This window comes from Macaca thibetana, chromosome 5, assembly GCF_024542745.1.
Source record: "Macaca thibetana thibetana isolate TM-01 chromosome 5, ASM2454274v1, whole genome shotgun sequence".
In the NCBI taxonomy this organism is placed as follows: Eukaryota; Metazoa; Chordata; class Mammalia; order Primates; family Cercopithecidae; genus Macaca; species Macaca thibetana.
The window spans coordinates 21,698,216-21,711,713 of NC_065582.1; the positions used below are offsets into that span (position 1 = coordinate 21,698,216).

General features: G+C 35.8%; 1 protein-coding gene across 3 annotated transcripts in view; it reads left to right on the top strand.

The window, feature by feature from the left end:
- Positions 1 to 13,498, top strand: part of DDX60 (DExD/H-box helicase 60) — a 112,583-nt gene that overhangs the window by 84,832 nt on the left and 14,253 nt on the right. For all 3 annotated transcript variants that reach the window (XM_050791708.1, XM_050791707.1, XM_050791709.1), the window contains 3 exons: positions 5,978 to 6,082; positions 6,351 to 6,492; positions 7,405 to 7,526. In XM_050791708.1, the coding sequence (XP_050647665.1) occupies positions 5,978 to 6,082; positions 6,351 to 6,492; positions 7,405 to 7,526 (369 nt within the window). The remainder of the gene's footprint in view (positions 1 to 5,977; positions 6,083 to 6,350; positions 6,493 to 7,404; positions 7,527 to 13,498) is intronic.

Below are 13,498 nucleotides of genomic sequence, written 5' to 3' on the forward strand. Positions count from 1 at the left end.
CCCACTATCTAATGGGGTTGTTTGTTTTTTTCTTATAAATTTGTTTCAGTTCCTTGTAGACTCTGGATATTAGACCTTTGTTGAATGGATAATTTTCTCCCATTCTGTAGGCTGTTTTCTCTGATGATTGTTTCTTTTGCTGTGCAGAAGCTCTTTACTGTAATTAGATCCCGTTTATCAATTTTTGCTTTTGTTGGAATTGCTTTGGGCATTTTCATCATTATATTATTCCATGTTCATGCTGCTGATAAAGACATACCCAAGACTGGGCAATTTACAAAAGAAAGAGGTTTAATGGAGTTACAGTTCCACATGGTTGGGGAGGCCTCACAATCATTTCAGAAGTCAAGGAGGAGCAAGTCATGTTTTATAATGGATGGCAGCAGGCAAAGAGAGAGAGAGCTTGTGCAAGGGAACTCCTCTTTTTAAAAGCATCAGATCTCATGATAGTTATTCACTATCACGAGAACAGCATGGGAAAGACCCACCCCCATGTTTTAATTACCTCTCACCAGTTTCCTGTCATGACACATGGGAATTGTGGGAGTTACAATGTAAGATGGGATTTGGGTGAGGACACAGCCAAATCCACCCCTGGTCTCTCCCAAATCTCATATCCTCACATTTCAAAACCAATCATGCCTTTCCAACAGCCTCCCAGAGTCTTAACTCATTTCAGCATTAACTAAAAACTCCACAGTCCAAAGTCTCATCTGAGACAAGGCAAGTGCCTTTTACCTATGAGCCAGTAAAATCAAAAGCAAGTTAGTTACTTCCTAGATACAGCAAGGGTACAGGCACTGGGTACATACAGCCATTCCAAATGGGAGAAATTGACCAAATCAAAGGCACCACAGGCCCCAAGCAAGTCCAAAATCCAATGGGAAAGTCAAATCTTAAAGCTCAAAAATGATATCCTTTGACTCCGTGTCTCACATCCAGGTCACACTGATGCAAGAGGTGGGCTCCCAAGGCCTTGGACAGCTTCACTCCTATGGCTTTGCATGGTATAGTGCCCCTCCTGGCTGCCTTCATGGACTGGCATTGAATGTGGCTTTTCTCGGCTCATGGCACAAGCTGTCAGTGGATCTGTCATTCTGGGGTCTGGAGGGTGGGGGTCACAGCTCCAATAGGTGGTGCCCCAGTAGGGACTCTGTGGGTTCTCTAACCGCATATTTTCCCTTTGCACTGCCCCAGCAGAGGTTCTCCACGAGGGCCCCATCCCTGCAGCAAACTTCTGCCTGGACATCCAGGCATTTCCATACATCCTCTGAAGTCAAGGCAGAGATTCCCATACCTCAGTTATTGACTTCTGTGCACTCTCATGCTCAACACCATATGTAAGCTGCCAAGGCTTGGGGCTTCCGCTCTCTGAAGCAATACCCTGAGCTATACCTTAGCCCCTTTTAGTCATAGCTGGAGCAGCTGGGATGCAAGGCACCAGGTTCCTAGACTGTACACAGCAGAGGAACCCTGGGCCTGGCCCAGGAAACCATTTTTTCCCCTAAATCTCTGGGCCTGTGATGAAAGGGACTGCCACAAAGGTCTCTGACATGCCCTGGAGACATCCCATTATCTTGGTGATTAATGTTTGGCTACCCATTACCTGTGCAAATTTCTGCAGCTGGCTTGAATTTCTCCTCAGAAAATGGGATTTTCATTTCTATTGCATTGTCAGGGTGCAAATTTTCTGAACTTTTATGTTCTGCTTCCCTTATAAAACCAAATGCCTTTAACAGCACCCATGTCACCTCTTGAATGCCTTGCTGCTTAGAAATTTCTTCTGCAAGATACCCTAAATCATCTCTCTCAAGTTCAAAGTTCCATAAATCTCTCAGGCAGAGGCAAAATGCTGCCTGTCTTTTTTCTAAAACATAACAAAAGTCACCTTTGCTCCAGTTCCCAGCAAGTTCCTCATCTCCATCTGAGACCACCTCAGCCTGGATTTCATTGTCCATATGATTGTCAGCATTTTGTTCAAAGCCATTCAAGAAGTTTGTAGGGAGTTCCAAACGTTCCCACATTTTTTGTCTTCTTTTAAGCCCTCCAAATTGTTTCAATTTCTGCCTGTTACCCAGTTCCAAAGTCACTTTCACATTTTCAGGTATCTTTTCAGTAGCGCCCCACTCTATTGGTACCAATTTACTATGTTAGTCTGTTTTCATGCTGCTGATAAAGACATACTCAAGAGTGGGAAATTTGCAAAAAAAAAAAAAAAAAAGTTTTAATGGACTTACAGTTCCGCATGGCTGAGGAGGTCGCATAAAAATGTCAGAATGCAAGGAGGAGCAAGTCACGTCTTACAATGGATGGCAGCAGGCAAAGGGAGAGCAAGTTTTTGCAGGGGAATTCCTCTTTTTAAAACCATCAGATTTCATGAGACTTATTCACTGTTATGAGAACTGCATGGGCAAGATTTGCCCCCATGATTCAATTACCTCCCACTGAGTTCCTTCCATGACATGTGGGAATTGTGGGAGTTATAATTCAAGATGAGATTTGGGTGGGTACACAGCCAAACCACATCAATCATGAAATATTTGCCCATGCCTGTGTCCTGAATAGTATTAGTTAGGTTGTCTTCTAGAATTTTTATAGTTTTGGGGTTTACCTTTAAGTCTTTAATCCATCTTGAGTTAATTTTTGTATAAAGTGTAAGGACAGGGTCCAGTTCAATTTTCTGCGTATGGCTAGCCAGGTCTTCCATCATCGTTTATTAAATAGGAAACCTTTCCGCATTGCTTGTTTTTGCCAAAGATCAGATAGTTGTAGATGTGTGGTCTTGTTTCTGAGTTCTCTATTCTGTTCCAATGGTCTATGTGTCTGTTTTGGTACCAGTACCATGCTGTTTTGGTTACTGTAGCCTTGTATTAAAGATAGAAGTTGGGTAGCATGATTCCTCCAGCTTTGTTCTTTTTGCTTAGGATTGTCTTGGCTGTATGGGCTCTTTTTTGGTTCCACTATGAATTTTAAAATAGTTTTCTTTCTAATTCTGTGTAGAATGTCACTGGTAGTTTAATGGGAATAGCACAGAATCTGTAAATTACTCTGGGCAGTATGGCCATTTTCACAATATTGATTCTTTCTATCCATGAGCATGAAATGTTTTTTCATTTGTTTGTGTCCTCTCTGATATCCTTGAGAAGTGGATTGTAGTTCTTGAAAAGGTCCTTCACTTCCCTTGTTAGCTGTATTCCTAGGTATTATATTCTCTTTGTAGCAATTGTGAAGGGGAGTTCATTTGTGATTTGGCTCTCTGCTTGTTTGTTGTTGATTTATAGTAAAATGCTTGTGATTTTTGCACATTGATTTTGTATGCTGAGATTTTGCTGAAGTTGCTTATCAGCTTAAGAAGCTTTTGGGTTGAGATGATGGGGTTTTCTAGATATAGGATCATGTCATCTGCAAACAAAGACAATTTGAGTTCCTGTCTTCCTCTTTGAATATCGTTTATTTCTTTCTCTTGCCTGATTGCCCTGGCCAGAACTTTCAATACTATGTTCAATAAGAGTGGTGAGAGAGGGCATACAAATAATTTTTTTTTTTTTTTTTTTTTTGAGACGGAGTCTCGCTCTGTCGCCCAGGCTGGAGTGCAGTGGTGCGATCTCGGCTCACTGCAAGCTCCGCCTCCCGGGTTCACGCCATTCTCCTGCCTCAGCCTCCCGAGTAGCTGGGACTACAGGCGCCCACAACCGCGCCCGGCTAATTTTTTGTATTTTTAGTAGAGACGGGGTTTCACCGTGGTCTCGATCTCCTGACCTTGTGATCCGCCCGCCTCGGCCTCCCAAAGTGCTGGGATTACAGGCGTGAGCCACCGCGCCCGGCCAATAATTTTTCAAGACAACTTTTTTTTTTTTTGCTGCATATAGAAAACAATTTTCATATGTCAGATCTTTTCTTTAGAGGAAAAGATGTCCTTGTCACAGTCTGTGAGGTCCTATAGTATATGATCTCTTACCAGCTTGCAGAGGTCACTTCTTCTTCTCTCCCACATGGCCAGCTACCCGCCTCATGAGCACCTCAGACACATTCCGGTCTGAGGACCATGGCTCTTACTGTTTCTTCTCCTTCTAAGATCTTCCCTGAGACATATACATGGCCTGACTCTCTTACTACATTAAATTCTTTACTGTAACATTACATAGTGAAGCCTACCCTCACCATGCCTTCTAAACTGTAAATGTTTCCCCTGTCTGCTGCATTGGCAGTGTTCCTTATTCAGTTAAATAGACTTCTCATCAGTTCCTATATAGTATCAAATTATTTATGTATCTATCTACATTGATCTATCTTTATGTTTATCATCTATATTTCTATCCATCTACCTACCTCTACCTACCTATCTCTATCTATCTATCTATCTATCTATCTATCTATCTATCTATCTATCTATCTATCTATCTATCATCCATCTTCTATCTGCTATCTAACTTTCTATCTATCATGTATCATTCTATCGTTTATCTTTCTATCCATCTATCTACATCTATCAATCATCTATCTACCTATCATCTGTCTTTCTATCTTCCTATCTCTATCATGTTTTTATATATTTTATCTATATTTCCCACTAGAATATAAGCACTCCAAGGACAATAATGTTTGTTTGTCTGATTTTCTAATGTGGACATTCAATAAATATTTATAGCATGACCATAATTTTAAGAAGATGATAAATTTTTCTTAAGAAGAATTGGTCTATTGTGGGTTTTTCTATTTTATCACTTTGGATACATCTATCCAAATCTGATGGTTTGCCAAGCAATAGGATGTATGAAATTTCTTCTGGATTCACTCTATCCACCTACATACTAATCAAATACTCTTTCAGATATGAGCTGGATGAATAGTTTTTGGCCCAAATATCAGTGTTTAGCAGATCTTCATCTATGTAGTTTTCTGAATTGAAAGGTCATGTTCTACTTCTGCTAGTCTTATTACACATTGATTATCTGGACGACATTAGTCACAATAAACTATAGTATGCAATGCCATCAGGATTCTTATCATCTTAGTATGACTTTAATATGAGGTCTGTACTTCTGTGGTTATAGTGAACCACCATGAAACCCTGATCCCTTACTATGCTGTTTTCTGACTCTTTCCATCTCTGACTAAAAGTGGCATATGAGAGAGAAGAGATTGCAAATATGCCATATATGGTGCCCTCAGAAAGTATCATCCCACAGTAAGGAGATGGAAAGTGCACTCCCTTCTTCCACCCTTCCACTCTTTCTCCCTTTCTCTCTTCTTCCTTTTCTCTCTCTTCCCTTCCTCTTCCCTTCTCTCCTTCTTTCCCTCTCTGCCTGCCTGCCTTCCTTTCCTTTCCTTTCCTTTCCTTTCCTTTTTCCTTTCCTTTCCTTTCCTTTCCTTTCCTTTCCTTTCCTTCCTTTTTTCCTTTTTTCCTTCCCTCCCTCCTCCTAGACCATTAGCCTTATAGTAAGTAGAGATTCTTTCTAGGTTCTATAAACCCTCAGGCCTAAAGACAGCTAAGTTTCCATTTTGGCGATACTGGGATTTCTTTTTTTTTGGAATTTCATGGACATTTTAGTGGGAAGTTGAAAGATATATGTACTTTAATGCAGTTTTATGCTGGAAAGCAAGCAATATTTTTATAACATTGGTTGAAATCAACCTAGTTACATGATTTTTTGTAATAATACTGCAGAACATGGGATAATATATCTTTTTACTTCTAGAACAATTTAAAAGCTATCAGCTCCTGAACTGAAATGGCTTTCATAATCAGACTCTTTGGCAATATGTTTCATTTCTGACAATTCAGTTTATGTGCTCTATTTTGTTAAAAAAAGAAGTTGCCATGTAACATTATAAAATAGTATGAAATCAAATTTTATCTGATGCATTTCTAATGTCTGTGTGGTATAATAGATATTGATCTATCATTTATTATCATTTTCAAATGTATTTTGTAACACTTAACATTGTGTGTCTAAAAGTACTCTTTTCTTTAAAGGTACTATCAGTGCTAAAGCATTCATTGCTGTCCTTCAAGCAACCCAGAGTCATGGACATGTTAAAACTTTACTTCTTGTTTTCTTTGCAGTTCTTGGTGAAAGAGGTATGCATTACTGCACTTTTTTTGGGGCAGGGGGAATAGCATTACTACTATCTAGATTTCTTACCATGCTGAACTAATTGTAGCTTTTAGAAGGTTCTATCCAATGATTGACATTACTTATAAATGGTATAATTATAAAAGTTGGGCCCAGTAATAGTTATAAATATTTCTTATATTGGCATTAAATACTATTTTAAACTGATACTTAATAAGTTACTTATTATGTGGTAACTTGAGTCAAACTAATAAATTGTTTTTTGTTCTTTAGGGCTATTTAGATCAAGAAGGTAATCCAATGGGGTTTGCTGGACTTGTATCACATTTGCATTACCATGAACCTTCTAATCTTGTTTTTGTCAGTTTTCTTGTAAATGGCCTTTTCCATGATCTCTGTCAGCCAACCAGTAAAGGTAAGCTTGAGATTTTATATATATATGTAGAGAGAGAGAGTCCAAAAATAGCAACAGATTTGTAGACAACCAACACTTCAGGAATATTTTTAGTAAAGAAAATACAATTAACATGTATATAATTTATAGCTCTTCAGTTGATAAAGTAAATATCTACTAATATATATTAAATGATAGTCAGCCATATTTTATGGCATGTATTTACAATGTCAACACCTCGAAAGTATTAACTTCAGTGATTCCTTGCTGCCAGGATTAATAACATATTAAATAATATACAATTTTTAGAAAATATTTTCTTCTAATTAAATATAATATATATTCATCATAGGAAAAGGATATAGGAAAGCATTAAGTTAAAAAGAAAAAATTACTCATAGTTACACTATCCACAGATAATCACTATTAATATTTGTGAATATTTTCTTCCAATCATATTTTCTTTGAATATTATTGTATAGTATACCTAAATAGCTGACATTATATTAATAGTGTAATTTAGAATCATATTTTCCCCTAAAAATACCACAATTTTATCCATATTGAGTAAATTTTTAAATACATTTTATTTAATACATTTTTTATTAAAATCCTTTGATTTTTACATTTAAACACTAAATCTGTATGGTGTTCTTAAAATCATGAAGATAGACTAAAGTGAGGAAATCTAGGTAAGGAAATAAGGCAATTTGTGTGGGATGATTAGGATCTAAATTAGGGTATAGGTAGCAAGGATGAAAAAGAAGGCACAGATAAAAACCATTAGCAGATATATGGTAATTCTTCAATTGCTATATTTGTCATAGATTTTTAGTTTCCATGAAATTAAATGTAATATGACATTCCATTTAAACATGAAAAAATAGGATTATACCCTTTCGTATTTACAAGAAGACACTTTGTTTTGTATAGGCTCAAAACATTTTTCTCAAGACGTTATGGAAAAGCTAATGTTAGTACTGGCACATCTCTTTGGAAGAAGATATTTTCCACCAAAGTTCCAAGATACACACTTCGAGTTTTATCAATCAAAGGTAAACTGTGTGATTCTGATAAAATTTAATAATGTAAAATCACTAAATAGATCTTACCTAAAATGACTTAGTGGCTGTAGAATTTTAATTCAAAGGATAATTCATTTGTTTTATAGAATAATTTGTTCTTTTTGTAATCAATGTGATATTTAATCTGTAATTGATGTCTCCCTCTGTAAATCTACCAGAAAGTTAAAGTCTTTGTGAAGAAAACAGGATCAACATTTTATTCATGTTTTTCATTTGATTGGATCAAATTATAACATCAGGTGACTAAAGAAAAGATATGCTAATTATACATTTAAGTGAAACAACTAGCTATATCACCGAATATACTGTTCTTTTAGGATGCTTTTACCTTAAGGTAGAACTATGGAAGGGACATACATGTTGTGAATTATAATGTCTTCCCTGAGAAAATATTAGAATAGTCATCTAAGAAATCGTTACTTGACTCACAGAGATCAAAAACAGAGAAACACTTTTTCAATTTTATTTGTAACATGCAACATTTTCTTTGGTTATGATTCTCTAGCATCAAGTCAACATCAAATACTATTACTATTATACTTCCCTAGAATAAAATGGGATATGCTGGTTTATACTAGATAACCTTAGTGAAAAGTTGCTATGGAACAAACAAAAAGAATTAGTATATATTTTCTAATCGCACAATGCTGGATTAAAAATCTGTGCTCTCACAGAATGCCCTCTAGAGCAGTGAACACAATTTTAGTCATTGACCTATCATCTTTACACTTTTCACCACCTGTACATTTTTGAAACAATTATTTAATTGTTCTCTTTAAATAAATTTATATTTAATGTAGAAAATTCACTATCTCTATTTTGAAAAAAAAGATCATGATAAAAATAAACTTTACTGCATAACATTCAGATCTGTGTGAAATGTTAGGGTGCTACACCAAAAAGCTTTAAAAAATAGGCCAAACATGGTGACTCAAGCCTGTAATCCCAGCACTTTGGGAGGCAGAGGTGGGAGGGTTGCGTGAGCCCAGGAGTTTGAGACCAGCCTGGGAAACAGAGGGAGACCCCATCTCCAAAAAAAAAACAAAAATTAGATAATAATTTCTAAAGTCCCAGACATTAAATAAAAACTCAGTAGAGAAAAGGATCTGGGTCTGCCTTCATGGGTAGGCTTGTATCGCCCTCAAGACATTTTTGAAGCCATCTAGCACTGGAAAATTAAACAGCAGGTTAGGAAGTGCTACAGGAAAAAAGGTGGATCTTTAGTAGTCTTTTAGATTTGAGAAGACTAAGACCAACTATCCTTATTCTCAAAATCTTAAGAAATCCATGACCTAGAAAGAGAGACAAAGCATAAATGAGGCTTACTAAAACTGTAAAACAATACCCACTGCAGTCTGTACTGTCTGTACTTGAATTGAGGTGATCATACTTTCACTCTCTTGGCCAAACTTGTAAATGGGGGCATTCACCCTGGTGAAAGATAACATCTAAAGCCTGTAAAGTCCTTTGAAAACAATTTCTGGTGCTAAACCAAAACCAAAACAAAACCTAAAAAGGTCAGTAAGCATGAACATATGACCAATAAACAGGAATAAAAGAGGTCGATAATTGTAGATCCATAAATGATCCAGACAATAGCATTAACATATAAGGATTTTAAGTGTGATTAATATGTTCAAGAAAATAGGAGGAGAGACACGATTAATGAAAGGATGGATTTTTTACTAGATAATTACAATGTATAAAATGAAATGGACATTTTAGAACTGAAAATATGGTATCTGACTATCAGAATGTGCATTTCAGAAGTCATGATCAGTAAGTTGACAGCATGATAGAAAGCATCCAAATAGCACAGAGGTAAAAATTTTAACAAATCAGACAGCATAAGAAACATGAATCACATGGAAAAAGTTTAATGCGTGTATAATGGGAGTCCCAGAAAAAAAAAGATGGAGAAAAATGGCCGAAGAGTATTCAAAAAGATAATAGCTGGGAATTTTCCAAAGCTGATTAAAGATAGCACACCATAGTTTTAAAACCCTAGTCAACTTCAGGGAGTATAAATGTAGAAAAGCTGCTGAGAAGCACAAAGAGAAAATTATAAATCTCCTAGGACAGAAATGAAGTGACGTGACACATTTCCTTCTAAGAAGCAATAATGAGAATGATAAATCTCTTTTTAATCAAAATAATAGAAGCCAGTGGACAATGGAACAATATTTTGTTGTTGATTCAGATATTTTACATGCAAATACATACATTCATCAGATATACACATATATAAACTCTTGGTGTTACATAACTAGAATTATATTAGACATGCTATTGCATTTTTATTCTTAGATCAAAAATACTTTTCCAGATGATCACATATGAATTTTTTGGTATTTTTTAAAATTTCAGTAGGTTTTGGAGAAACAGGTGGTGTTTGGTTACATGTATAAGTTCTTTAGTAGTGATTTCTGAGATTTTGGTGCACCCAGGCAGTGTACACTGCACCCAATGTGTAGTCTTTTATTCCTCACCCCTCACACCTTTTCCTATGAGTCTCCAAAGTCCGTTGTACCATTTTTATGACTTTGTGTCCTCATAGCTTAGCTTTCACTTATGAGTGAGAAAATATGAGATTTGGTTTTCAATTCCTGAGTTATTTCACTTAGAATTATGGTCTCCAACTCCATCCAGGTTTCTGTGAATGCTATTATTTCATTTCTATTTATGGCTGAGTAGTATACCATGATATACATATGTACCACATTTTCTTTATACACTCATCGATTGATGGGCATTTAGGCTGGTTCCATATTTTCGCAATTGCAAATTGTGCTGCTGTAAACATGCATGTGCAAGTATCTTTTTTGTATAAAGACTTATTTTCCTCTGGGTAGGTACCCAGTAGTGGGATTGCTGGATCAAATGGTAGATATACTTTTAGTTTGTTAAGGAATCTCCATACTGTTTTCCCTGGTGGTTGTACTAGTTTACATTTCCACCAGCAGTGTTAAAAGTGTTCCCTTTTCACTACATCCACGCTAACATCTATTATTTTTGATTTTTTGATTATGGCCATCCTTACAGGAGTAAGGTGGCATCGCATTGTGGTTTTTTGCATTTCCCTGGTAATTAGTAATGTTGACCACTTTTTTATGTTTGTTGGCCATTTGTATATTTTCTTTTGAGAATTGTCTATTCATGTCCTTAGCTCGCTTTTTGAAGGGATTGTTTGTTTTTTTTTGTTGCTGATTTGTTTGAGTTCCCTGTAGATTCTGAATATTTAGTCCTTTGTTGGATGCATCGTTTGTGAAGATTTTCTCCCACTCTGTGGGCTGTTTATTCTGCTGCTGATTTCTTTTGCTGTGCAGAAGCTTTTTAGTTTAATTAAGTGCCATCTATTTATCTTTGTTTTTGTTGCATTTTCTTTTGGGTTTTTGGTCGTGAAACCTTTGTCTAAGCCAATGTCTAGAAGGGTTTTTCCAATGTTGTCTTCCAGAATTTTATGCTTTCAGGTCTTAGATTTAAGTCTTTGATCCATCTTGAATTGGTTTTTGTATAAGGTGAGAGATAAGGATTCAGTTTCATTCTGCTACATGTGGCTTGCCAATTATTCCAGCACCGTTTGTTGAATAGGGTGTCCTTTCCCCATTTTATGTTTTCATTTGCTTTGTCGAAGATCAGTTGGCTGTAAGTATTTGCCTTTATTTCTGTTCTTTATTCTGTTCCATTGGTGTATGTGTCTGTTTTTATGCCAGGACCTTGTGGTTTTGATGACTATAACCGTATAGTCTAGTTTGAAGTCAGGTAATATGATGCCTCCAGAATTGTTCTTTTTGCTTAGTTTTGCTTTGGCTGTGTGAGCTTTTCGTGGGTTCCATGTGAATTTTAGGATTGTTTTTTCTAGTTTGTGAAGAATGATGGTGCCGTTTTTATGGGAATTGTATTGAATTTGTAGATTGCTTTTGGCAGTATCGTCATTTTCACAGTATTGATTCTACCCATGCATGAGCATAATATGTGTTTCAATTTGCTTATGATATCTATTATTTCTTTCAGCAGTGTGTTGTAGTTTTCCTTGTAGAGGTCTTTCACCTCCTGGTTAAGTGTATTTCTAAGTATTTTATTTTATTTTTTGCAGCTGTTGTAAAAGGGGCTGAGTTCTTGATTTGATTCTCAGCTTGGTTGCTGTTGGTGTATGGCAGAGCTACTGATTTGTGTACATTAATTTTGTATCCTGAAACTTTACTGAATTCGTTTATCAGTTCTATGAACTTTTTAAATGAGTCTGTAGACTTTTGTAGGTATTCAGTCATATCATTGGGAAACAGTGACAGTTTGACTTCCTCTTTACTGATTTGGATGTCCTTTATTTATTTCTTTTGTCAGATTGCTCTGGTTAGGACTTCTAGTACTATGTTGAATAAGAGTGGTGAAAATGGGCATCCTTTTCTTATTCCAGTTCTCAGGGGGGAATGCTTTCAATTTTCCTTGTAAAGTATAATGTTGACTGTGGGATTGTCATAGATGGCTTTTATTACCTTAAGGTATGATCCTTCTATGTCAATTTTGCTGAGGGTTTTAATCATAAAGGATGCTGGATTTTGTCAAATGCTTTTTCTGCATCTATTTAGATGATCATGTGATTTTTGTTTTTAAATCTGTTATGTGGTATATTATATTTATTGACTTGCATATGATAAACCATCACTGCATCCCTGATATGAAACCCACTTGATCATGGTAGATTATCTTTCTGATATGCCATTGGATTCTGTTAGCTAGTATTTTGTTGAGGGTTTTTGCATCTATGTTCATCAGAGATATTGGTCTGTAGTTTTCTTTTTTGTGGTTGTTGTTATGTCGTTTCCTGGTTTTGATAGTAAGGTGATATTGGCTTCATAGAATGATTTAAGGAGGATTCCATCTTTCTCTATCTTTTGAAATAGTGTCAGTAGACTTGGTACCAAATCTTCTTTGAATGCCTGATAGAATTCAGTTGTGAATCCATGTGGTCTTGGACTTTTTTTGTTGACATTAAAAAAAAAATACCATTTCAATCTCACTGCTTGTTATTGGTCTGTTCAGAGTTTCTATTTCTTTTTGGTTTAATCTAGGAGATTTGTATATTTCCAGGAATTTATCCATCTCCTCTAAGTTTTCCAGTTTGTGTGTAAAGGTGTTCATAGCAGCCTCAAATAATTTTTTTTTTTTTGTATTTCTGTGGTATTAGTTGTAATATCTTCTGTTTCATTTCTTTGGATGAAACTTATTTGGATCTCTCTTCTTTTCTTGGTTAATCTCACTGATGGTCTATTTATCAATGTTGTTTATTTTTTCAAAGAACCAACTTTTAGTTTCATTTATCTTTTGTATTGTTTGTTGTTTGTTTGTCTCAATTTCATTGAGTTCTGCTCTGATCTTTGCCATTTTTTTTCTTCTGCTGAGTTTGGGTTTGGTTTGTTCTTGTTTCTCTAGTTCCTTGAGTTGTGACCTTAGATTGTCCATTTTTGCTCTTTCAGACTTTTTGATGTAGGCATTTAATGCTATGAAGTTTCCTCGTAGCACCACTTTTGCCATGTCCCAGAGGTTTTAATCAGTTGTGTCACTAATATTGTTAAGTTCGAAGACTTTTTAAATTTCTATCTTGATTTCATTGTTGACCCAATAATCATTCAAGAGCAGGTTATTTAATTTCCATGTATTTCCATGGTTTTGAGGATTTCTTTTGGAGTAGATTTCCAATTTTATTCCACTGTGATCTGAGAAAGTACTTGATATAATTTTGTAAACTTACTGAGGCTTGTTTTGTTGCCTATCGTATTGTCTTTCTTGAAAAATGTTCCATATACTGATGAATAGAATGTATATTCTTCAGTTGTTGGGTAGAATGTTCTGTAAATATCTGTTAAGTCCATTTGTCCTAGGGTATAGTTTAAGTCCATTATTTGTTGACTTTCTGTCTTTATGACCTCTCTACTGCTGTC